Source organism: Oryctolagus cuniculus, chromosome 4 (assembly GCF_051225735.1).
Source record: "Oryctolagus cuniculus isolate XC-2025 breed Fujian yellow rabbit chromosome 4, ASM5122573v1, whole genome shotgun sequence".
In the NCBI taxonomy this organism is placed as follows: domain Eukaryota; kingdom Metazoa; phylum Chordata; class Mammalia; order Lagomorpha; family Leporidae; genus Oryctolagus; species Oryctolagus cuniculus.
The window spans coordinates 174,510,001-174,533,861 of record NC_142870.1 but is presented as its reverse complement, the minus strand read 5'-3'; the positions used below and the strand labels follow the sequence as shown (position 1 = coordinate 174,533,861).

The window sequence follows — 23,861 nt, the reverse complement described above, 5'->3', positions numbered from 1 at the left end:
GGCTGCGGCCCCTGGCTCTGGGTTAGCGGCTGACGCTCGGGGGGTGTGTGGCTGCGGCCCCTGGCTCTGGGTTAGCGGCTGCCGCTCGGGGGGTGTGTGGCTGCGGCCCCTGGCTCTGGGTTAGCGGCTGCCGCTCGGGGGGTGTGTGGCTGCGGCCCCTGGCTCTGGGTTAGCGGCTGCCGCTCGGGGGGTGTGTGGCTGCGGCCCCTGGCTCTGGGTTAGCGGCTGACGCTCGGGGTGTGTGTGGCTGCGGCCCCTGGCTCTGGGTTAGCGGCTGCCGCTCGGGCGGGGTGTGTGTGGCTGCGGCCCCTGGCTCTGGGTTAGCGGCTGCCGCTCGGGGTGTGAGTGGCTGCGGCCCCTGGCTCTGGGTTAGCGGCTGCCGCTCGGGGTGTGAGTGGCTGCGGCCCCTGGCTCTGGGTTAGCGGCTGACGCTCGGGGGGTGTGTGGCTGGCTCTGGGTTAGCGGCTGACGCTCGGGGGGTGTGTGGCTGCGGCCCCTGGCTCTGGGTTAGCGGCTGCCGCTCGGGGTGTGAGTGGCTGCGGCCCCTGGCTCTGGGTTAGCGGCTGACGCTCGGGGGGTGTGTGGCTGGCTCTGGGTTAGCGGCTGCCGCTCGGGGTGTGAGTGGCTGCGGCCCCTGGCTCTGGGTTAGCGGCTGCCGCTCGGGCGGGGTGTGTGTGTGGCTGCGGCCCCTGGCTCTGGGTTAGCGGCTGACACTCGGGGGGTGTGTGGCTGCGGCCCCTGGCTCTGGGTTAGTGGCTGCCGCTCGGGGGGTGTGTGGCTGCGGCCCCTGGCTCTGGGTTAGCGGCTGACGCTCGGGGTGTGTGTGTGTGGCTGCGGCCCCTGGCTCTGGGTTAGCGGCTGCCGCTCGGGGTGTGAGTGGCTGCGGCCCCTGGCTCTGGGTTAGCGGCTGCCGCTCGGGCGGGGTGTGTGTGTGGCTGCGGCCCCTGGCTCTGGGTTAGCGGCTGACACTCGGGGGGTGTGTGGCTGCGGCCCCTGGCTCTGGGTTAGCGGCTGACGCTCGGGGTGTGTGTGTGTGGCTGCGGCCCCTGGCTCTGGGTTAGCGGCTGCCGCTCGGGGGGTGTGTGGCTGCGGCCCCTGGCTCTGGGTTAGCGGCTGACGCTCGGGGGGTGTGTGGCTGCGGCCCCTGGCTCTGGGTTAGCGGCTGCCGCTCGGGGGGTGTGTGGCTGCGGCCCCTGGCTCTGGGTTAGCGGCTGCCGCTCGGGGGGTGTGTGGCTGCGGCCCCTGGCTCTGGGTTAGCGGCTGCCGCTCGGGGGGTGTGTGGCTGCGGCCCCTGGCTCTGGGTTAGCGGCTGCCGCTCGGGGGGTGTGTGGCTGCGGCCCCTGGCTCTGGGTTAGCGGCTGCCGCTCGGGGGGTGTGTGTGGCTGCGGCCCCTGGCTCTGGGTTAGCGGCTGCCGCTCGGGGTGTGAGTGGCTGCGGCCCCTGGCTCTGGGTTAGCGGCTGCCGCTCGGGCGGGGTGTGTGTGGCTGCGGCCCCTGGCTCTGGGTTAGCGGCTGCCGCTCGGGGTGTGAGTGGCTGCGGCCCCTGGCTCTGGGTTAGCGGCTGCCGCTCGGGGTGTGAGTGGCTGCGGCCCCTGGCTCTGGGTTAGCGGCTGACGCTCGGGGGGTGTGTGGCTGGCTCTGGGTTAGCGGCTGACGCTCGGGGGGTGTGTGGCTGCGGCCCCTGGCTCTGGGTTAGCGGCTGCCGCTCGGGGTGTGAGTGGCTGCGGCCCCTGGCTCTGGGTTAGCGGCTGACGCTCGGGGGGTGTGTGGCTGGCTCTGGGTTAGCGGCTGCCGCTCGGGGTGTGAGTGGCTGCGGCCCCTGGCTCTGGGTTAGCGGCTGACGCTCGGGGGCTGTGTGGCTCCTGGGGCGCACGCTGCTGGTTCCTGGGAGGCATCTTATGAGCTGCTAGGAACCGCCTTGACTCTGTCACTGTTCATTCGGTCTCAGCCCGGCTTGAAGGGACAGACTGGAAGTTCTTTTTCCAGTCTAGCTCTTCTGTCGTCCCTCCGAATTCTACCTGCAACACGCTGGGGTTCTCCCCCGCAAGGGTTAGCACTCCAACTCTCCACCCAGCAGTTTCTCCTCAAGCCCACAGCCCCTTAGACACATCTGCTGTCCGCCGAGGACCACAGGCGCAGCAGGGCTGCCCCGTTCCCAGTCTCCTCCGAGTTCCCGTGCGTCCTCTCAGCCTCTTTAATGGTTCCTCACCGCTCCCCCAGTCTCCGCCCACAGCACCGTCCAACGTCACATACGCTAGGCTTCCGTCTTGGCACCAGCCTCTGCAAAGGTTTTCCAGCACTTCACATGGCAATGCCTTCAAACAGTCTTTACGTGGCCCACGCGTAGGCTGGCGATTTAGGCTGCCTTGGCTGACGGGGCTGGGCTGCCCTGGGCAGTTCTGGTTTCCTTGGGGCTCAGACACCTGGGGCAGTTAGCTACCAAGACTGATCCTGCATGGCTTTGGTCAGGACAAGTTAAAAGCATTCTCCTGTTTCTAACACGTAGCTTTGTTTGTTTATCTGACAGCAGAGTGAGAGAGGAAGACAGGGCTCTTCCATGTACACAACAGCTGGTGCTGGGCCAGGCTGACGCCAGGAGCTCGGCCCTCCATCCAGGTCTCCCAGATGGGTGGAGGGACCCACAGACGTCTGCCATCACACGCCACCTTCCCAGGCTCATGGCAGGAAGTGGATCAGAGTGCCGAGTAGCTGGGGCTGGAACTGGCACTCCAATATGGGATGTGGGTGTCCACACTGTAGCTCAACCTGCTGGGCCACAGCACCAGCCCAGGGGCAAGCTTGTCACGACCAGGTCAGAGAGCAAAGCACAAGCACCCAGCTGCACACACGCACTTCATTCATTTATTTTTTATTTACTTGAAAGGCCGTTACAGAGAGACATCCACCCGCTGGTTCACTCCCCAGATGGCCACGACAGCCAGGGCTGGACCAGACCAGAGCCAGAGCCGGCAGCTTCTTCCAGGTCTCCCACACCGGTGCAGGGGCCCAAGCCCGTGGGCCATCTACCGCGTCCCCAGACCATTAGCTGGGAGCTGGATTGGCAGTGGAGCAGCCGGGACTCGAAGGGGCACCCATATGGGCTGCACACTTCACTTTCCAGTCTTTCTCACTGTTTCGGTCTCTCGCACACAAGACAGCACGTGCTGGCTGTGAGCCACTCTGAATCAAGTCCTCAGATGTGCTGACCTAGACGTCTGCATTTACTACACTCACTGGGTCTGACGCTCCATTCACCGCGCGATTTCCATTACGGGATGGATTGCCTTCACTGTCGTGTGAGCCTTGGGAGACATGTTCATTTTTGAATGTTTATTTATTTTCCTCTACTTCAAAGGCAGAGAGAGAGAGAGAGAGAGAGAGAGAGAGAGAGAGAGAGAGAGAGAGAGAAATCGCCCATCTGCTTGTTAGTTCCCCAAATGCCCGCAACAGCCAGGGCTGGGCCAGGCGGAAGCCAGGAGCCAGAACTCCATCTGGGTCTCTACGTGGATGGCGGGGACCAAGCACTTGGGTCGCCTCCTGCTGTCTCCCAGAAGGCACCTGCCAGAAGCTAGATAAGAAACGGAGGGGCTGGGGCTGAACCCAGCTACTCGGCTGCGGGATGAGGTCGCCCAAGTGGTGGCGTCACCTGCTCCGCCTGCCCCTGCACTTCTATCCCAGTGGTAACGCTATCTGTTCTTTCCTATTGCCTTTGAGAGTTCACCTTTTATGCTGTTAATTCTCCTTTTTTTCAAAAACAAAAAAGATGTATTTATTTATTTGAAAGTCAGAGTTAGAGAGAGAATCTTCCATCCGCTGGTTCACTTTCCAGATGGCCACAACAGCCAGGCCTGGGCCAGGCGGAAGCCAGGAGCCAGGGGCTTCATCTGGGCCTCCCACAAGGGTCTCAGGAACCCAAGCACTTGGGCCACCTCCTGCTGCTTTCCCAGGTGCACTAGCAGGGAGCTAGGTTGGAAGTGGAGCAGCCGGGTCTTGAACCGGCAGCCACACGGGATGTCAGCAGCGCGAGTGATGGCTCCACCCACCATGCCGCAGCGCCGGCCCCTGGGGAGTTTGATATTAACTCTGCGGAGCCCCAGCTTCGTCTGCCCTGTCCCTTCTGGCCTCCGCGTCTCAGCTCTGTCCCCACATCCTCGGCAGCGTGGGGAACTGCAGCCGCGTCCACGTTCAGCCGGACGTGCGCAGCCTCCCATCTGGGATTTTACCTTTCCCAGGCGTGGTCAGCTCTCGTCTCACGTACGCTTATTGCTGTTTCATTTTGATTCTGAGTCTGCATTTCTGATCTGCGGTGTTCTTCACAACCACAATCCTTTTTCTTTTTAAAGACTTTCTTTTAAGATTTATTTACTTATTGGAAAGGTGGAGTTAGAGAGGCAGAGAGAGCGAGCGAGAGAGGTCTTCCATCCCTGGTTCTCTCCCCAGATGCCACAAGGGCCAGAGCTGGGCTGATCCGAAGCCAGGAGCCAGGAGCCTCCTCTGGGTCTCCCACGTGGGTGCAGGGCCCAAGGACCTGGGCCATCTACTGTTTCCCGGGCCACAGCAGAGAGCGGGATCAGAAGTGGAGCAGCCGGGACTCAAACTGGCACACATATGGGAAGCCGGCACAAGTGAAACTTCACCTGCTACGCAGGGTGCCAGCCCCTTTGAAGATTTTATTTATTCATTTGAAAGGCACAGTTACAGGGAGGGGGGAGACACAGAAATATCTCCCATCCACGGGTTCACGGCCCAAAAGGCCACAATGGCCACGCCAAAGCCCGGAGCCAGGAACTCCATCTGAGTCTCCCACCTGGGAGAAAGAGCCAAGCGCATGGGCCATCTTCTACTGCTTTCCCAGGTGCTTTAGCAGGAGCGGGATTGGAGGTGGAGCAGCCGGGACTCGAACCGGTGCCCACAGGGGAGGCTGGCACTGCTGGTGGAGGCTCACCCGCGGCGTCACAACCGCTGGTCCCTGTTTCGTAAAGCTCATGTGGAATGCTATTAGTCCTTCCTGTTGGTCAGTGACGTCAAACGTCTCCACCAAGGAGCGCCTGTGGTGTAGGGGCACTGTCCTCTGTGTGGTGTAGGGGCGCTGTCTCCCTCTGTGTGGTTGGTAGGGGTGCTGTCTCCCTCTGTGTGGTGTAGGGGCACTGTCCTCTGTGTGGTGTAGGGGCACTGTCCTCTGTGTGGTAGGGGCGCTGTCTCCCTCTGTGTGTAGGGGCGCTGTCTCCCTCTGTGTGGTAGGGGCGCTGTCTCCCTCTGTGTGGTGTAGGGGCGCTGTCCTCTGGGTGGTGGCAGGGGGCGCTGTCCTCTGTGTGGTAGGGGTGCTGTCCTCTGTGTGTTGCAGGGGCGCTGTCTCCCTCTGTGTGGTAGGGGCGCTGTCCTCTGTGGTGTAGGGGTGCTGTCTCCCTCTGTGTGGTAGGGGCACTGTCCTCTGTGTGGTGGCAGGGGGTGCTGTCTCCCTCTGTGTGGTAGGGGCGCTGTCCTCTGTGGTGTAGGGGTGCTGTCTCCCTCTGTGTGGTGTAGGGGCGCTGTCCTCTGTTTGGTGTAGGGGCGCTGTCCTCTGTGTGGTAGGGGCGCTGTCTCCCTCTGGGTGGTGTAGGGGCGCTGTCCTCTGTGTGGTAGGGGTGCTGTCCTCTGTGTGGTGTAGGGGCGCTGTCCTCTGTGTGGTGGCAGGGGGCGCTGTCTCCCTCTGTGTTGTAGGGGCGCTGTCTCCCTCTGTGTGGTAGGGGCGCTGTCCTCTGTGGTGTAGGGGTGCTGTCTCCCTCTGTGTGGTAGGGGCGCTGTCTCCCTCTGTGTGTAGGGGCGCTGTCTCCCTCTGTGTGGTGTAGGGGCGCCGTCCTCTGTGTGTTGTAGGGGCGCTGTCTCCGTCTGTGCTCCTCTCTGTTCCGTTGAGCATCTCACTTCCTCTTCCCATCATGCACCAGGCTCCGCACCATGAGAAGTGACGTCCCTGGTCCCATGCACGGCCGGGGCCGCTGCGGGTGAGACCCCGTGAGCTGGGCTTCCCTGGGGTCCCAAGTTCCGCGAGGGCCATGGCAGAAGACCCACGTGGACGTCCGGCGGGAGTCAGATCACAGAGCGGTGTGAAGTGACACGGGGCGGGGCGGGGCGGGGCGGGGACTCAGCATCCCTACGGACGCAGGAAGAAGGTTTCTCAGCGGGGTACAGACGCCCAAGCCAAGCAAGAGCTGCCGCACTGGGGCCATGCTCCCGAGAAAGGGCACGAGGGACGGGAAGGAGCGGCCCCAGGTGGTCCCGGGAACACACTGTCAGGCGGCCTGGGGCGGAGCAGGTGTCACACAGGTGGGTGTGGGGACGAGGTGAGGGTCAGAGAAGGGGTCAGGTGGGGTCAGCAGGGGAGTAGGGATCGGGGCTCCTCCCTCAGCTCTAACTCCGCCTCTGGAGGCACCAAAGTCAGGGGCCCACCCCAGACTCTGTTCTTCTCCCTGGGACAAGAGAGGGAAGAGGGGCGCTCTCCTGGCTCGGGCACAGGCAGCTGTCCATCTCCAGGACCACACGCCGAGGCCAGCTCCGGGCGGCCCTGGACAGGGCTGCGGCAGGCCCAGGAACCCGCAGGGGCAAGCGGAGCCACGCAGCACAGGGACGAGGGGCCCTGCCACCGGAGCCACACCTCCAAGTGGGATCCTGGGTCCAAGCAGACGGGGCCGGGGTGCCTGGGCCCGGGGAGCTCACTCTGCAGACCGTGCCTGGGACAAGATCCTTTGCTCCAGGCTGGCGTACCGGGGCAAGAGAGCCTCGTAGACCTGGAGGGGCAGAAAGAGTCACTTAGACCGCAGGGCTGAGCTGGTCCATCGCCTGCGACTTGCCATTTAAAGCCAGATGTCCCGTGCACCTGCCTTCCGACTTTAAAGGAGGTGGTGGCTGTCCAACCTGCAGCGTAAGATTTTGTGGGCCTGGACAGCGGAGCAGACACTGAGTTTTGCTGTCAAACCCACACCCGTGTAAAACGCCCTGGTGAGCGTACGCAGAAGTGGCCGCGTCACGGCACACACGGCTAAGGCTCACTTACAACTGGAAATGGGCTTCCTCCTGCGGCTCCGGGGGCCGAGCTGGGGACCCGTGGTTCTGCTTCCGAGATGCTCTGCTGAGGACGCAGACCTCGGTGCCAGCCCTGGAGGGCACGCCGACCCGCAGACTAGCTGGCGCCCCTCTTCACTGGGGACTGCAGTCTGTCCGGCAGTCACGCAGCTCCCCAGGGAGGGTCTACCTCCCCCTCGGCCCCCGCCAGGTTGCAGCGCAGGTACCAGGGGCTGGGAGCCAGCGGCACAGGCGCGAGAGCCAGCTCGGCTTCCACACCTGGGCCACGGGAGCGCGTGGTGAAGAGCCGGGCCGCCCACCGGGTCCTCACGGCTTTCCCGGGCCAGAGGCAGCGTCCCAGGCAGAGGCCACTCTCACCTGAGCCATGTGCCCCTAGCACTGCTGACAGGACATGCGCACTAGGTCTGCGGCAAAACCCCGCTGGGAAGCTAACCACAGGTCAAACTCCGGGAACAGGAAAGGGGCGCTTTAACCCTGTACCCACCGGGTTACTGGCCGAAAGACTAGAACCACCACTCTGGGAAACCACGGCTCATCAGCCAGACAATCTTACAGTCATTAAGAGTAATAGGCATAGCTGGCACTGTGGCATAGCGGGTAAAGCCACTGCCTGCAGTGCCGCCATCCCATATGGGCGCTGGTTCAAATCCCAGCTGCTCCACTTCTGATGCAACTCCCCGCTATGGCCTGGGAAAGCAGCAGAAGACGGCCCAAGTGCTTGGGCCCTGCACCCACGTGGGAGACCAGGAAGAAGCTCCTGGCTCCTGGCTTCAGATCAACCCAGCTCCAGCCATTGAGGCCATTTGGGGAGTGAACCAGAGGATGGAAAACTCTCTGCCTCTCTGTAACTCTGCCTTTCAAATAAATAAATAAATTGAAAGAAAGAAAGAAAGAAAAGAAAGAAAAGAAAGGAAGAAAGAAAGAAAGAGAGAAAGAAAACAAACACCCAGGCCAAAAACCAACCAGGGAAGAAGGACCAGGAAAGAGGAGAACCTCGCAGTGCCCGCCACTTGTCTCCGGTGTTAGCCTGCGGCTGTAAGTGCTCCTGAGACCCACGGCGCCCCTGGAGGATGGGAGAGCCCCGACTGACAGGCAGACGCCGCCGCACACCGGGGGCCCGCAAGAAGGCCCTCTAGGGACTGCGTGCACCCCGCGCCTTCCCCACTGGCCCACTCAGCCAGCGCTTTCCTGCCGGATTCTGCAACAAGCGCCCACTCCTGGGGGCAGTCCTGCTGTCCAGGATGGCCCCACAGGCCGCCCGGGCCAGAGGGAAGGGGCCTGCCTGTGAGGGCTGAGGGGACAATGCAGCCCTGACAGAGGCCCACAGGGAGGCCTCATGGCTGCCCGAGCCTGGACTGAACACTAGGGAATCCAGACACGGGCCTGGGGGTCTGGTCTGTGTCCACCTGAGCGGGAGAGGACACACCACCACCGCCCGAGTTCTCCGGGGCCCTTCTGCTGGGGCTGCAGCAGGAAGGCAGGAGGCGGAGCCCGGCCTGCAGGTGGGTCACGGACAGCCACAGCCGGAAACCCTGCAGCCGACCCGTGGGGCCCTGCACTGGCCGTGACCTCAGCCACGGGGGAGGCAGAAGACAGTGGGACACACTCTGCGCAGAGCACCCGCCACCGGGGGGGGCAGGAAGACAGTGGGACACACTCTGCACAGAGCACCCGCCATGGGGGGTGGGGGGCAGAAGACGGTGGGACACACTCTGTGCAGAGCACCCGCCACGGGGAGGGGGGCAGAAGACGGTGGGACACACTCTGCGCAGAGCACCCGCCACGGGGGGGGGGGGGGCAGGAAGACGGTGGGACACACTCTGTGCAGAGCACCCGCCACAGGAGGGGCAGGAAGACAGTGGGACACACTCTGCGCAGAGCACCCGCCACCGGGGGGGGCAGGAAGACAGTGGGACACACTCTGCGCAGAGCACCCGCCACGGGGGGGGGGGGGCAGAAGACAGTGGGACACACTCTGCACAGAGCACCCGCCACGGGGGAGGCAGGAAGACGGAAGATGGTGGGACACACTCTGCGCAGAGCACCCGCCACGGGGTGGGGAGGCAGGAAGATGGTGGGACACACTCTGCGCAGAGCACCCGCCACGGGGGAGGCAGGAGCCACCGTTCGCTGCCCGAGGCTTCCCCCACAACCTCCAGCTAGGCTGCCTCCTCCTGGAGAGGGAGAAGGAGCCAGAGCCCACCCCGGCCTTTTGGACAACCAGTCTGCCCGGCTGGGGTTTGAGGGCGGCTCGGGGAACCAGACCTGCTGCTTCTCTCCCTAGCGAGGAAGCAGTGTGAGAGCAGGACCCCCACACACCCCACGCCTCCCCCTGGCCCTGCTTTTGAACCAGCGGCGTGAGGACGTGATTCCCAGAGGGGCCCGGCTCTCCCATACCCCAGAGCACAGCCGGAGCGGCACTATCTGACCAGAGCCGTAGCCACGCATGCCTTCTGCGTACAGAGCGCACGCCGAGGGGCTGGCGCCTCTGCCGATGCCGGCACCCCCTCCGAGTGCCGCCTGAGTCCCGGCTGCTGCACCTCCAACCAGCTCCCTGGGCCATCAAACAAGTGAGCCTCAAAGAAAGAGAGAACACCAAGAACTGTAAGCAGAACGTGCACATCAAATTTCAGAGCTTCACACAGGAAAGAGGAGAAATATCGCATTAGCAGCTTTTCTAACTAGTTACATTTCGAAATGACAATATTTTGGATAGACTGGAATTAAATAAACAGAAATGTTATCTGTTTATTTTAATTTACTCTTTTTTTGTTTAGAAATGAAACCACCAGGGCCGGCGTCGTGCCGCAGTGGGCTCAGCCGTTGCCTGCAGCGCTGGCATCCCAGAGGGCGCCAGTATACATTACTATTATTACTATTACTATATTATATATATATATATTATATATAATATATACTATTTTAAGTAGCCAGGACAGGAGTTGTTCCCTCTACACAAAGAAAGAGAGGCTTTGGTGTGCTGCTCAGGTCACGTGAGGGTCACAGGGTGAGGGAGGGCAGGGGTCAGATGCAGACGCCAAGCACCCTTTACCTCAATGCAGTCCTTGCGCTGCACCGAGAGGCCCCTCAAACACAGGGACGCACACAGAACGACGGAAGCTCCGTCACATCGCGGGGCTGGCTTGCCGTCGCTGGGCAAGCATGAGCGCGCCTGAGAGCGGCTGGGAGCCCCTTCTCCCGGCACCCCACCGCGTGACGGCCGCTGCTTCAGGCCGCCTGTGCCAGGGCGTCTGTAAGGCGGAAGCACAGGGCTGCTTCCCAGGCGGCGAGAACTGTGCTAGGGGCACACGGGAGCGCGCAAAGTGCGCGCAGCGCTAAGGGACAGACGGGAGCGCGCAGAGTGCGCGCAGCGCTGAGGACACACGGGAGCGCGCAAAGTGCGCGCAGCGCTGAGGGCACACGGGAGCGCGCAGAGTGCGCGCAGCGCTGAGGACACACGGGAGCGCGCAGAGTGCGCGCAGCGCTGAGGACACACGGGAGCGCGCAGAGTGCGCGCAGCGCTGAGGACAGACGGGAGCGCGCAGAGTGCGCGCAGCGCTGAGGACACCCGGGAGCGGGCAGAGTGCACGCAGCGCTGAGGGCAGACGGGAGCGCGCAGAGTGCACGCAGCGCTGAGGGCAGACGGGAGCGCGCAGAGTGCACGCAGCGCTGAGGACAGACGGGAGCGGGCAGAGTGCGCGCACCGCTGAGGACAGACGGGAGCGCGCAGAGTCCACGCAGCGCTTAAGGGCAGACGGGAGCGCGCAGAGTGCGCGCAGCGCTGCTGCCGGTCCTTATAAGGCTGGGAGTTCCTGGAGCTCGGGCCCCCGTGGCTGTCACACAGATGCCGCGCGCCCAGGGACTGCCTGGCAACACCGTGCGTCGCTCTGGGGGAAGCCGAGGCTGTCTGACGCTTCTGTCTGACCCGCGAGTCTCGTGTCTTCTGCCTACATCCCCGAAGCCACGCAGGCTCACTGGTTAGCCCGCGACTTGGGGAAATCTCCAGCCCTTCGCGGTCGGTTCCCGGCAAGGCACAGCCGCCGCCCCGCGCCGGGACTGCGAGAACCTTCTGCAGGCAGGCATGACGGGTGCGCCTCCCGGACTCTGCATCAGGACTAAGGTGGGAGTGCTGCGGCACACGGGCTCAGCCCACGGCCGGGGGGTGGGGGGGGAGGCGGCTCCTGTTGCAGAGGCTGCCTCGCCCCACCCACGGCGGCTGGCGAGCACTCCCCCCGCCCCCACTGGCCGAGGTCACGCTGGAGCGCGCCCTCTGCTCCTCTCTGCCCAGTCCTGCACGCAGCACCCCACGTCCTCACCAACCCCCCGGACCCTGGAGAACCCCCTACGACACGTGGTTTCCTGGGAGGGAGGCTGCACAGCTCCCGTGGGTCCAGCCCCGGGAGGTGAGCGCTAGAAACGCAGCGCCTCAGGCTTCAGTGCCCGAGTCTCGGGCCGTGAGGCCGCACCTGCTGCCCACAGCTCCAGGCTGCCACGTCAGCAGCGTCGGAGAGCGACAGCCCGCCGGCCGCTCTGCCTGGATCTTTTTAAAAAGCAGGAGGTCCCCTTTAGTTGGGCACATGGAGTTCAATGTGGATAACAAAGAAAAACTGCACTTCCTGGGGAAAAAAGATAACTGGATTGGCTTCCCACAGCGCAACGGCTGTGACGTGGGCCGGTGTCTCACCTGAGAGGCCCCGGGGTGCGGGGAGGCAGCCAGTCTGGGACTCGGGGCCAGCTTCACAACGTCTGCAAAGGCCACGTCTGTGCCGCCTGCAAGGCCTAGGGGGCAAAGGTCACTTCGTATCAGCACACGCAACCCTAAATGGCACCGATGGCCCCGCTGGGGCAGAGAAATGGTCTTTCCTATTTAAAGGCCATTGTCTGCTGCTTTCCCAGAAGCCGAGCAGCCAGGACTGGAGCCAGCGCTCTGCTACGGGATGCCGGCACTGCAGGCCGTGACTTAACCCCTTGTACCTCAACGCTGGCCCAGATAAAATGTTCTTCAGCCGAATTCTCTCCAGTACTCACCTGGGTTGTGTATTCCAACAAAACCAGCTACAGAGACAGTGAGGGACAGAGAGAGACAGACAGACAGACAGACAGAGACAGACAGAGAGAGAGAGAGAGATCTTCTATCCACTGGTTCACTCCCCAGAGCCACAACGGCCCGGCCTGAGGCAGGTCAAAGCCAGGGGCCAGGAGCTTGGTCCAGGTCTCCCATATGGGTGTCAGAGGTCCAGACACTTGGGCCATCCTTCACTGCTTTTTCGAGGCCACTGGCAGGGAGCTCCATCAGAAGTGGAGCAGCCAGGACACAAACTGGTACCCATACAGGATGCCAGTATTCCAGGTGGTAGCTTAACTCGCTACACCACAGCACTAGCCCCTTCTCTTCCAATCCAGCTAATGTGCCTGGGAAGGGAACAGAAGACAGAGTGTGTGGGCCCCGAACCCAAGTGGAGGTCCAGACAGAGTTCTGGGCTCCTGGCTTCAGCCTGGCTCCGTCTGTGCCGCTGCAGCTGTTTGGGGAATGAGCCACTGGATGGAAGATTTCTATCTCAGTGTCTCTCTCTCTCTCTCTCTCTCTATCACTCTGCCTTTCAAATAAATAAATCTAAACAAGAAAGAAAAGAAAAACCTCAGAGGTTAGCACCAATAAGAGCCGATATGTTACAAAATGTAATTTAATGTGGAAATGAATCCCCAAGCAATCTTGATACGGGAGGTGGTGTGAGGTAGGGAGAGGTGGGTGGGTGGGGGTGGGGGAGTAAGAGGTTAATTGTTAAGAGAAAGGTTTGTTCCCTGATTAATTCTCAATATTAACAGAAACACAGTTCAATAGCTAAGCTGAAGGGTTAAGGGCGAGCGGGTAAAGGACAGAACTACGAGAGACAAAGCACACGCCCTGGAGGCACACGTGTGCCCCAGGCACAGCTGAAGGGGTCCTGGGCGGGCAGAGGCCAGGGTAGGCTGACCACCGCAGCAGGACACCCCGAGGCCCGCACTCCCTCCACAGCTCGCCCGGGCCAGGCAGTGTCGATTCTGCATCTCAGGGTGCGCCGGCGCAGGGGGCCTCCATGGAGCTGTCCAGGGTCCTGGCCTGCGCGGGTGGGAAGCCGTGAGCTTGGTCCCAGCCTCCTGCTCTTGCTGGGAGGACAGCGCTGGGCTTGCTGCAGCTCTCCTGCCCGGGCCGGCCAGAACCAGCCCCCGTAGACCACGCAGCCACGCCTGCCACCTGCCACGTGTGGCCTTCCTGCCGGCAGCACGCCCCAGTGCTGACTGAGTTAGCCCTAATCAGACCTCGCTCAGCTATGGCCCAGGTTCCCTCTCCCCACTGCAAGCAGAGAACAGAGGAACAGAGGCCGTGTGTCGGTTCTGGCTCGGTGGGTTCTGGCTCGGTGGGAGGGAGCCCAATGAAGCTACAGCCCCCAGGACTCCCACCCCGAGCCCAGCCACCCCCAGACCCAGGTGCCCCTCACCCGTCGACCTACCATGAAAAGCTCGGTACGCAGAGCCCACACAGGCCGAGTTGGCAGTGTCCGCAACGTAGACGGGGGCACCGAACACGTCCGCGAGCACCTGGGAAGCACAGGGAGGCTCTCAAGCGCCGGCAGTTCTTAGAGGGCAGGTGAGCAGGCGGGCAGGTGGGCAGGTGGGCACGTGGGCAGGCGGGCGTGTGTGTGCCAGGCTCTCCGCATCCCCGGCGTCCCTGCACCGCGGCCTCTGCAGAAGCAGACCTGCTCATGCAGCCCGGCGACCCAGGGATGATGGTGCCCTCTTGCAGGCTGACGCGGAAACTAAACTGCATGGATTTAGACCGGAGGACCTCACTTGGAAAAGACCCTGGGCGTCCTGGCTGACCGCTGGTGTCACTGCAGGTCCTACTGATTGCCCGCCCGGGTCGTTGGCACCAGCCCACTGTGCACCCCACAGTGGCACTGTGGAGTCGTGGCTGCCGCTGGCTCCCAGCACTCCCTCCGCGAGAAGACCAAGCTTGGCCAAGGGGGCCACCTTTCCCCCTCCCCGGGCTCACTGGCCCCCCGACTCAAGGCAGAAGCTCCTCCGTGGTGCAGTCCCTCCAACAGAGCACGGAACGGAGCTGACCAGACTCCAGGCAGGACCCGGCCCTTATGCACCCTTCTCCCCTGCCCACCCCGTCCTCCCTGCCCTCCTCCGAGAGCACGCTCTCAACAAAGCACTTCCAGGAGAGCCCCTGCATGCTTCTGCCTGAGACTCTTAGCTGAGACGGGACCACCACAAGCCAGCAGCCGACCCGTGACTCACTAAGCCAAGGCAGCCTCCGGCCACGGCCACACATGCACAGCGCTCCCCTCCCACGAGAGGAGCCGATGCCCTGGGATGTGACAGCCCGAGTGGCCGACGTCTGCAGGTGGCTCCCACCTCCATGAGGGCACTTCGAAAGTTTAGAAAACGGGATTAGTACAGTTACTTTGCTGCAAACAATTTTCAAATCCACGCATGTGGATGTTCAGATAGTGCATGAGGGGGCCGGTGCTGTGGTGCTGCAGGTTAAGCCGCGGCCTGGCACATGGCAGCCCACGCTAGAGTGCTGGATCCGGCACCAGCTGCTCCACTTCCATCCAGCTCCCTGCTAATGCTCCTGCGAAAGCAGCACAAGATGGCCCAAGTGCTTGGGAGACCCAGGTAGCGTTCCTGGCTCCTGGCTTCAGCCTGGCCCAGCCCTGGCCACTATGGCCATTTGGGAGAGTGAACCAACAGACAGAAAATCCTTATCTCTGTCTCTCCCTTTTTCTGTCATTCTGCCCTCCAGATAAAAAAGCAGTTCATGAGAAATGTGTGTTACAAAAAACGCTATGCACTGGGGCTGGCGCTGTGGCACAGTGGGTTAAGCCGCCACCTGCAGCGCTGGCATCCCGCACGGGCACTGGTTCCAGCCCTGGCTGCTCCACTTCCAATGCAGCTCCCTGCTAACGCGCCTGGGAAACAGCGGAGGTCGGCCCAAGTGGTTGGGCCCCTGCACCCTGTGGGAGACCCGGAAGCTCCTGGCTCCTGGCTCCAGCCTGGCCCAGCCCTGGACATTGCAGCCACTTGGGGAGTGACCAGCAGAGGGAAGACCTCTCTCTCTCTCTCTCTGTCTCTCCTTCTCTCTCTTTCTCTGTAATTCTGCCTTTCAAATCAATAAATAAATCTGAAAAAATTATGCATGGATTCCAAAAGTTTGGACGAAACCAAACATCCGTTAATTCTTGTTCCATAGACTTTGGAAGTGCCCTTCTATTTCTGGCATTATTGAAGGAACAAAAATCCAGAGAAGTCCAGCACCTGTGTTTTAGGAACAACTGGAGGAGCAGAGATGGCTACCTGGGCGGAGCAGAGCCAGAGGAAGACCAGAGCTCGGGCCTCAGACAGCAGGTTTGCCGTGCGGCAGGCAGGCAGCCTCCACCTGACGCCAGAGGCCAGAGGGCTGTCCAAGCAGAACCCCGTGGACGTGGTGGGAACAGCAGAACCCCGTGGACGTGGGGGGGACAGAAGAACCCCGTGGACGTGGTGGGAACAGCAGAACCCCGTGGACGTGGGGGGGACAGCAGAACCCCGTGGACGTGGGGGGAACAGCAGAACCCCGTGGATGTGGGGGGACAGAAGAACCCCGTGGACGTGGTGGGAACAGAACCCCGTGGACGTGAGGGGAACAGAAGAACCCCGTGGATGTGGGGGGAACAGCAGAACCCCGTGGATGTGGGGGGAGAGCAGAACCCCATGGACGTGGGGAACAGCAGAACCCTGTGGATGTGGGGGGAGAGCAGAACCCCATGGACGTGGGGGGACAGCAGAACCCCGTGGACGTGGGGGACAGCAGAACCCTGTGGATGTGGGGGAACAGCAGAACCCCATGGACGTGGGGGACAGCAGAACCCCATGGATGTGGGGGAACAGCAGAACCCCGTGGACGTGGGGGAACAGCAGAACCCCGTGGACGTGGGGGGACAGCAGAACCCCATGGACGTGGGGGGACAGCAGATCCCTGTGGACGTGGGGGGACAGCAGAACCCTGTGGATGTGGGGGGGAATAGTAGAACCCCGTGGATGTGGGTGGGGGAACAGCAGAACCCCATGGACGTGGGGGGAACAGCAGAACCCCATGGATGTGGGTGGGGGGGACAGCAGAACCCCATGGACGTAGGGGGACAGCAGAACCCCGTGGACGTGGGGGGGGGACAGCAGAACCCCGTGCACGTTGGGGGACAGCAGAACCCCGTGCACGTGGGGGGAGAGCAGAACCCCGTGGACGTGGGGGGACAGCAGAACCCCGTGGACGTGGGGGGAGAGCAGAACCCCATGGACGTGGGGGGGACAGCAGAACCCCGTGGACGTGGGGGGAACAGAAGAACCCCGTGGACGTGGGGGAACAGCAGAACCCCGTGGACGTGGCACAGAACCTGCTCACAGTGTGGGAAGCGTGGGACGGAGGCGACCCCTCCCGCCGAGCCTCTGCCTCTCAGACGGGGCTATCACACCTACCTGGAGCAGGTCTCTGTTGTGGGAGGCCCCGCCTGTGGCCAAAATCTTTGTCTTGGGCACTGCAAGGGAAGCGAGAAAGATGAGTGGATGTGGCCATTCCCCAAGGCAGACACAGGGCTATTTCCCAGCATTCCTCGGTCTCAGGGCCACCGCCCCCTTAGGCCACGCAGCCACGCCTGTCACCTGTCACGTGTGGTCTACTTCTGGGCACTGCCCACCATCACCCCCTTAGACCACGTAGCCACGCCTGTCACCTGTCACATGTGGTTTGCTTCTGAGGCACTGGCCACCATCACCCCCTTAGACCACACAGCCACGCCTGTCACCTGTCACGTGTGGTCTACTTCTGGGCACTGCCCACCATCACCCCCTTAGACCACACAGCCACGCCTGTCACCTGTCACGTGTGGTCTACTTCTGAGGCACTGGCCACCCACAGGGGCCATCGCCCCCTCAGACCACACAGCCACGCCTGTCACCTGTCACATGTGGTCTACTTCTGGGCACTGCCCACCATCGCCCCCTCAGACCACGCAGCCACGCCTGTCACCTGTCACGTGTGGTCTGCTTCTGGACATCGCCCACCCACCAGACTGCCTCACTGTTGTTATTCTTTATATATATATATATATATATATATATATATATATATATATATATATATATAAAAATTTATTTTACAGGCAGAGTTAGACAGTGAGAGAGAGAGACAGAGAAAGATCTTCCCTCTGTTGGCTCACTCCCCAAATGGCCACTACAGACGGTGCTGTGCCGATCCAAAGCCAGGAGCCAGGTGCTTCTTCCTGGTCTCCCATGGGGTGCAGGGCCCAAGCACTTGGGCTATCCTGCACTGCCCTCCTGGGCCACAGCAGAGAGCTGGCCTGGAAGAGGAGCAACCGGGACAGGATCCGGCGCCCCGACCGGGACTAGAACCCGGGATGCCGGCGCCATAGGCGGAGGATTAACCAAGTGAGCCACGGTGCTGGCCCCTGTTGTTATTCTTAAAAAAAACCCAACAACCCAGGAATAGAGGGGACTCCCTTAAATTATCAAGGCCATATGTTCAAAATGCACTGCAAATCTCATGTTTTGTCAAGTTAGAAACACAACTACTGGTTGCAGGTAACGTGGTAGGTTAAGGCGCCATGCCATATCAGCGCGCCGGCTCATGTCCTGGCTACTTCACTTCAATTCAGCTTCCTGCTCACGTGCACCCTGGGTGGCAGCCAATGACAGTTCAAATGCTTGGGCCCCTGTCCCCTGTGCGGGAGGCGGGGATGGAGTTCCTGGCCCCTGGCTTCAACCTGGCCCAGCCCTGGCTATTGTAGGCATTTAGAAAGTGAACACAGATGGGGGCCGGTGCTGTGGCGCAGCGGGTTAACACCCCGGCCTGCAGAGCTGGCATCCCATATTGGGCGCCGGTTCTAGTTCAGGCTGCTCCTCTTCTGATCCAGCTCTCTGCTGTGGCCTGGGAAAGCAGTAGAAGATGGCCCAAGTCCTTGGGCCCCTACACCCACGTGGGAGACCTGGAAGAAGCTCCTGGCTCCTGGCTCCTGGCTCCTGGCTTCGGATCGGCCAATTGGGGAGTGAACCAACGGATAGAAGACCTCTCTCTTTCTGCCTCTACCTCTGCCTCTCTATAACTCTGCCTTTCAAATAAACAAATAAAACTTTTAAAAAAGAGAGAGAGAGAAGAGAATAAAACCGTCCTTATTGGCAGACCAGGGCTATCAACTTAGAAGTCCTAAGCCCCGGTATGCCAGAGCGTGTGTGTATTAGAACACACAGTAAACCACGGTGGAGACCGACGGCCTCACAAGGAGAGAGGCCAGCACGGCGACACAGGCAGGACACAGGAGGGAGGCCAGCACGGCGACACAGGCAGGACACAGGAGGGCCCTGCGAGCCGCGGGGAGGCCAGCACGGCGACACAGGCAGGACACAGGAGGGGCCCGCGAGCCGCGGGGAGGCCAGCACGGCGACACAGGCAGGACACAGGAGGGGCCCGCGAGCCACGGGGAGGCCAGCACGGCGACACAGGCAGGACACAGGAGGGGCCCGCGAGCCGCGGGGAGGCCAGCACGGCGACACAGGCAGGACACAGGAGGGAGGCCAGCACGGCGACACAGGCAGGACACAGGAGGGCCCTGCGAGCCGCGGGGAGGCCAGCACGGCGACACAGGCAGGACACAGGAGGGGCCCGCGAGCCACGGGGAGGCCAGCACGGCGACACAGGCAGGACACAGGAGGGGCCCGCGAGCCGCGGGGAGGCCAGCACGGCGACACAGGCAGGACACAGTGAGCCGCAGGGAGGCTCCTGAAGCCAGCCAGCCCCACACCGGGGCCTCAGACCTGCAGCCCACGGGACTGGGAGAGGACAAGTCACTGCTGCTAAAGCTACTCTGGCGGAGGCACTGTCACCACAGCCCTCGCCAACCGGCACAGCTACACAGCACAGCCACCATCCCCAGAACCGTCATCTGTCCCAAGGACAGACCAACAGACAGGGCAGTGGACGAGGGGCCGGGGAGACGCCTGCAGGGACAGGAACTTGCGCAGTGCTGAAAAGGGGACCCGACACGGACGGGAGAAAGCAATGCCCAGGGGACAGCGCTGGGAAAACCAGATGGACGCAGGGGGAGAAACTGCAGAGACCCCCACCCACACCATTCACAGAGACTGCGCATCAAGGCAGCGAATGTAAAAGCAGCACAGAACAGAAGGAAACGCAAAACTGTGACACCAGAGCAAGGAAAAAACCTCTTTCCATCTCAAAAACGTGACGTGTAAGGCAAAAAATTAAGGGTTTTAATTTCATCAAAATTCTGTTCAATTGCTGACACCCTAGGAGAGCGACAGACAAATGAGAGATGTTTGCAACACGGAAAACCAACAAGGACAAAATACTCTGAGTATGCAAGAAACTGCAGCAGCTCAGGAAGAAAAAAGAAACTCAACAGGGAAACAGGTAGCACAGAAATAGCCAAGAACAGAGGAAGAAGTCAAGGTCACAAAGAGCAGTCTGCACTCATTGTTTTTTTCATTTATTTATTTATTTGAAAGGTAGAGTTACAAAGAGAGAAATAGGGAGAGAGAGAGATCTTCCATCTGCTGGTTCACTCCCCAAATGGCTAAAGTGGCTGGGGCTTGGCCAGGCTGAAGCCAGGAGCCAGGAGCTTCCTCTGGGTCTCCCAGGTGCGTATTGGGGCCCAAGCCCTTGGGCCGCCCTCCACTGCTTTCCCAGGTGCATCAGCAGGGAGCTGGATTGGAAGTAGAGCAGCCGGGACTTGAACCGGTGCCCATACGGGATGCCGGCATTGCAGGAGGCAGCTTAACTCTACACCACAATGCCAGCCCCAAGCTCATTATTAATGAAAGAAACATAACTAAACCAGCATTGAGATACCAGTCACTACCCATCAAATTGGCAACAGTTTTTTAAAATCAATGAGTTACTGAATTTGAAAGGCAGAGTTACAGTGAGAAGGAAAGAGAGGAAGAGACAGAAACAGAGCGCTTCCATCTGCTGGGTCACTCCCCAGATGGCTGCAAAGGCCGGGGCTGGGCCAGGCCATCCGGGTCTCCCACGTCGGTGTCGGGGCCCACGTTCTTGCGCCGTCCGCTGCGGCTTTCCTGGTGTTTTGGCTGGGAGCGGGACTGGAAGTGGGGCAGCCAGGACTCTGAGACGGGCTGTGGGTGTGGGTGTCACACTCGCAGACTACCTAGCTGTGCCACAAGGCCAGCCCCGGCGACAGAGTTAAAGGCAGCAAGTCTAAGTATTGGCTGTGGCGTGGGATACCGCTGCTCCCGAGAAAGCGGGAGGCCCGAGTCCGGCTCCCAGCTCCTCACGCTGAGCAGCCGCGGCATCTGACCTCAGCGACACGGCTGTCCCCGCGGAGCCCGGCCGCTCCCTGGGGACGGAGCCCTGGGGGCCGAGGGCAGGCAGGGGCCGGGAAGTAGCGCTGAACGCAGACTCGGAGACAGACGCGGAAAGCAGCTGTCACCAGGGCAGGGAGCTGGACTCGGCTTCCACCGCAATCACCCCGCTCCCCTGGCGCCTGCAGCCTTCGGGGGAAGACCTCGGGGAGCAGCACAGCCAGCGCTCAGAGCCCGCAGGCTGCCACTCCTCACTGCCCGCACGGCCCCTCCAGCAGGGACGGGCGGTCTGCTGGGACAGGAGGCCTCGCCCAGAAGGGAAGCCTGCGCTTGCTTCTACAGCATTGGAGGCAGCAACGCCGGCAGCGCCAGGAACCCACGGCCGAACTCAGCACGACCGGGAAGGGTCGCGCTGGGAACCAAGAGGCAACGCAGGGAACAAAGGAGCAACCTGAAGCAAGCTCCAGTCCGCATCTCCAGGTAGGTGTGAAGAGATCTGAGACCTTCAGGGTTCTCGGCAGGGACAGGTGTCTGGCAGAAGTGCCCACGTCACCTCTCGGGATGCCTGCATCCCAGGTGGGCATGCCTGTTTGAGTCCCGGCCGCTCCACCTCCGGTCCAGCTCCCTACAGAGCACATCCCAGGAGGCAACAGGAGGCGTGGCTCCAGTGCCTGGGCCCCTGCCGCCCACGTGGGAGACCTGCACTGAGTTCCCGGCTCCGCCCTGGTGTTGCAGGCAGGTGGGGATGAACCAGCAGATGGAAGCTATTTCTCTGTCTCTCTGCCTTTCAAATAAAATGAAAGTAAATTTTAATATAAAAAATTCATACAAAATGTATAATTATAAAAAAAGCATGGATTTAAAGAATTTTTTGCACCAAAATACATTTATTTTTAAATTCCATTTTCCATGAATTTTTGGAAATACTCTTGTAGTGTCCATAAAATAATAAGCCACTGTGAAAAAGAACCAGGTGACAACAAAGAGTTCTAGAAACCAAAAAAGCACAGATGGCCCCAACATAAGAATGCTAAATGGAAGGGCTAACCTGAGCAAAGTCTGATTTAATGATGACAGACAGAAGCCGAGGAATTCCCTGTGACTTAGAGCAATGAGCAAAGAGACAGAATAAAGTAGAAGGCATCGAATGATTCGTTCAGTTGGCGTTTCTTCATGCGACAAATATTCAGAGAGCGCAACTAAAACCCCGGGTGTAGTGGCGGTCCCGGGAACAGGTGGCTTAACAAGGGAGGTGAGAGCCCTGCTCACGTTGGAATTAAGGATGAAGGGTGATAAGAAACACGGACACTAACGACACGGACGTGACAGCGGCAAGCTGTGTAACAAAAAGAACAGGGGAACTGGGCCAGAAGCCCTTGTCTGGTGAATACCGGTTCTCTCGCCCTCGGCACTCCTGGCACCTTGGGCGGGAGAGGCAAGCCTCGGGGCAGAGGCAGCACCCCTGCAGAGCCCCTAACCCTCCCCAACACGGCAGCCAAAAATCCCTGCATTTTCAGATGTTCCCTCGGGGAACAAGACTGCTCCCCTCGGAAAAGCTCCAGTCCCACGGTTTCCTGTTGATCCAATAGAGAAGCAGGAAGAAGCAATCGAAGCGACGGTGTGACAGGTTCCCAGCTCCAGAGAATCAGTTGCTTCAGAGGAAGGGACGAGAGCCCTCAGCCGCGGAAGGTCTACACCTGCGCCCACTGAGACACTTCAGAACCCCAGGAGAAAGAGCAGACCCTAACAGACGGCAGAGATGGGCTGGCGCTGTGACGCAGCAGGTTACCACCCTGGCCTGAGGCGCGGCGTCCCTCGAGGGAGACCCGGAAGCCCCTGGCTCCTGGCTTTGCATCAGCTCAGCTCCAGTCGTGGTGGCCAACTGGGAAGGGAACCAGCGGGTGGAAGACACCTATCTCTCTCTCTCTCTCTCTCTCTCTCTGCCTCTCCTCTCTCTGTGTAACTCTGACTTTCAAATAAATAAGTAAATCTTAAAAAAAAAAAAAAAAAAGACTGTAGAAAATCTCAGATGGGCAATGCTCAGAGTCAGAAAACAGAGCTCAGGGCCGGCGCCGTGGCTCACTAGGCTAATCCTCCGCCTGCGGCGCCGGCACACCTGGTTCTAGTCCCAGTTGGGGCGCCGGATTCTGTCCCAGTTGCTCCTCTTCCAGTCCAGCTCTCTGCTGTGGCCCGGGAGTGCAGTGGAGCATGGCCCAAGTGCTTGGGCCCCTGCACCCCATGGGAGACCAGGAGAAGCACCTGGCTCCTGCCATCGGATCAGCTCAGCTCCAGCCATTGCAGCCATCTGGGGAGTGAACCAGTGTATGGAAGACTCTCTCTCTCTCTCTCTCTCTCTCTGTAACTCTGCCTCTCAAATAAATAAATCTTAAAAAAAAAATAAAATAAAATATGTTAAGGACAGCTAGGACAACAGACACGGGGATCAAGAGTGAACAATGGGAATGACTTCGGGAGCCGGGAGGGCCTTCCTGAGTGAACCAGGGTAGAGTGTGACCGCACAGGTGACGACGGCACCCGGGTGGGAAGCTCTGAGTAAAGTTACCTGACTTTTAGAAAGATAAGTACAGGGCCGGCGCTGTGGCATAGCGGGTAGAGCCACCGCATGCAGTGCCAGCATCCCATATGGGCACCGGTTCGAGTCCCAGCTGCTCCACTTCTCATCCCGCTCTCTGCTGTGGCCTGGGAGAGCAGCAGAAGACGGGCCAGGTCCTTGGGCCCCTGCACCCGTGTAGAATACCAGGAAGAAGTTCCTGGCTCCTGGCTTTGGATCGGCACAGCTCTGGCTGTTGTGGCTGGCCAATTAAGGAATGAACCAGTGGATGGAAGACCTCTCTCTCTCTGTGACTCTTTCAAATAAATAAAAAAAAAAAAAAAAAAAAAAAAAAAAAAAAAAAAGATAAGCAGGACACTAGCCAAACTGACATATTCCAGCTACAGAATACTGTTGAGACTATCCATTTACTACCAGTGCCTGCTTAAGAGGAAAAAAGATGGAATAAAGAAAAATCAGCCAAGGAGATTTGCAATGTTCCATCCCAGGAACTGGGCAGGAGGAAGGCACCCTCCAGGGCAGCGTGTGGGCCGTAACAGAAGGCACAGGCCAGGTGTTTCACAAAGCACAGAAACAGACCCGTCGGTTCTGGAGGTCAGGACCCGGTCTCCCGGCTCCCACGGCAGCACCTGCAGCACCGCGCACACCCACAGCCTAAGAGCAGAAGGCACAAACTACTCCTGAAAGCCCTCTGACCGCGGCAAGCACCCACGAGTGCGGGCCCTGTCCCGCCTACCAGCACCACTGCACCGGGATTCGGCCCCCAGCACATCCACTTTTGGGGGGTCGCACACGGCCCGCACAGCAAATGGATACAGCAACTGTGACAGAATCACGCAATGGAAATGCTGGTG

The 23,861-nt window shown here is 60.6% G+C and overlaps 1 protein-coding gene across 1 annotated transcript in view; it reads right to left on the bottom strand.

The window, feature by feature from the left end:
- Positions 1-4,649: 4,649 nt before the first annotated feature.
- Positions 4,650-23,861, bottom strand: part of XYLB (xylulokinase) — a 49,497-nt gene continuing 30,285 nt past the window's right edge. Inside the window, exons 16-19 of the mRNA XM_089331369.1 lie at positions 16,560-16,618; positions 13,550-13,637; positions 11,743-11,837; positions 4,650-6,763 (exon numbers count right to left, since the gene is read on the bottom strand). Of these exons, the coding sequence (XP_089187495.1) occupies positions 6,689-6,763; positions 11,743-11,837; positions 13,550-13,637; positions 16,560-16,618 (317 nt within the window). The 3' untranslated portion in view covers positions 4,650-6,688. The remainder of the gene's footprint in view (positions 6,764-11,742; positions 11,838-13,549; positions 13,638-16,559; positions 16,619-23,861) is intronic.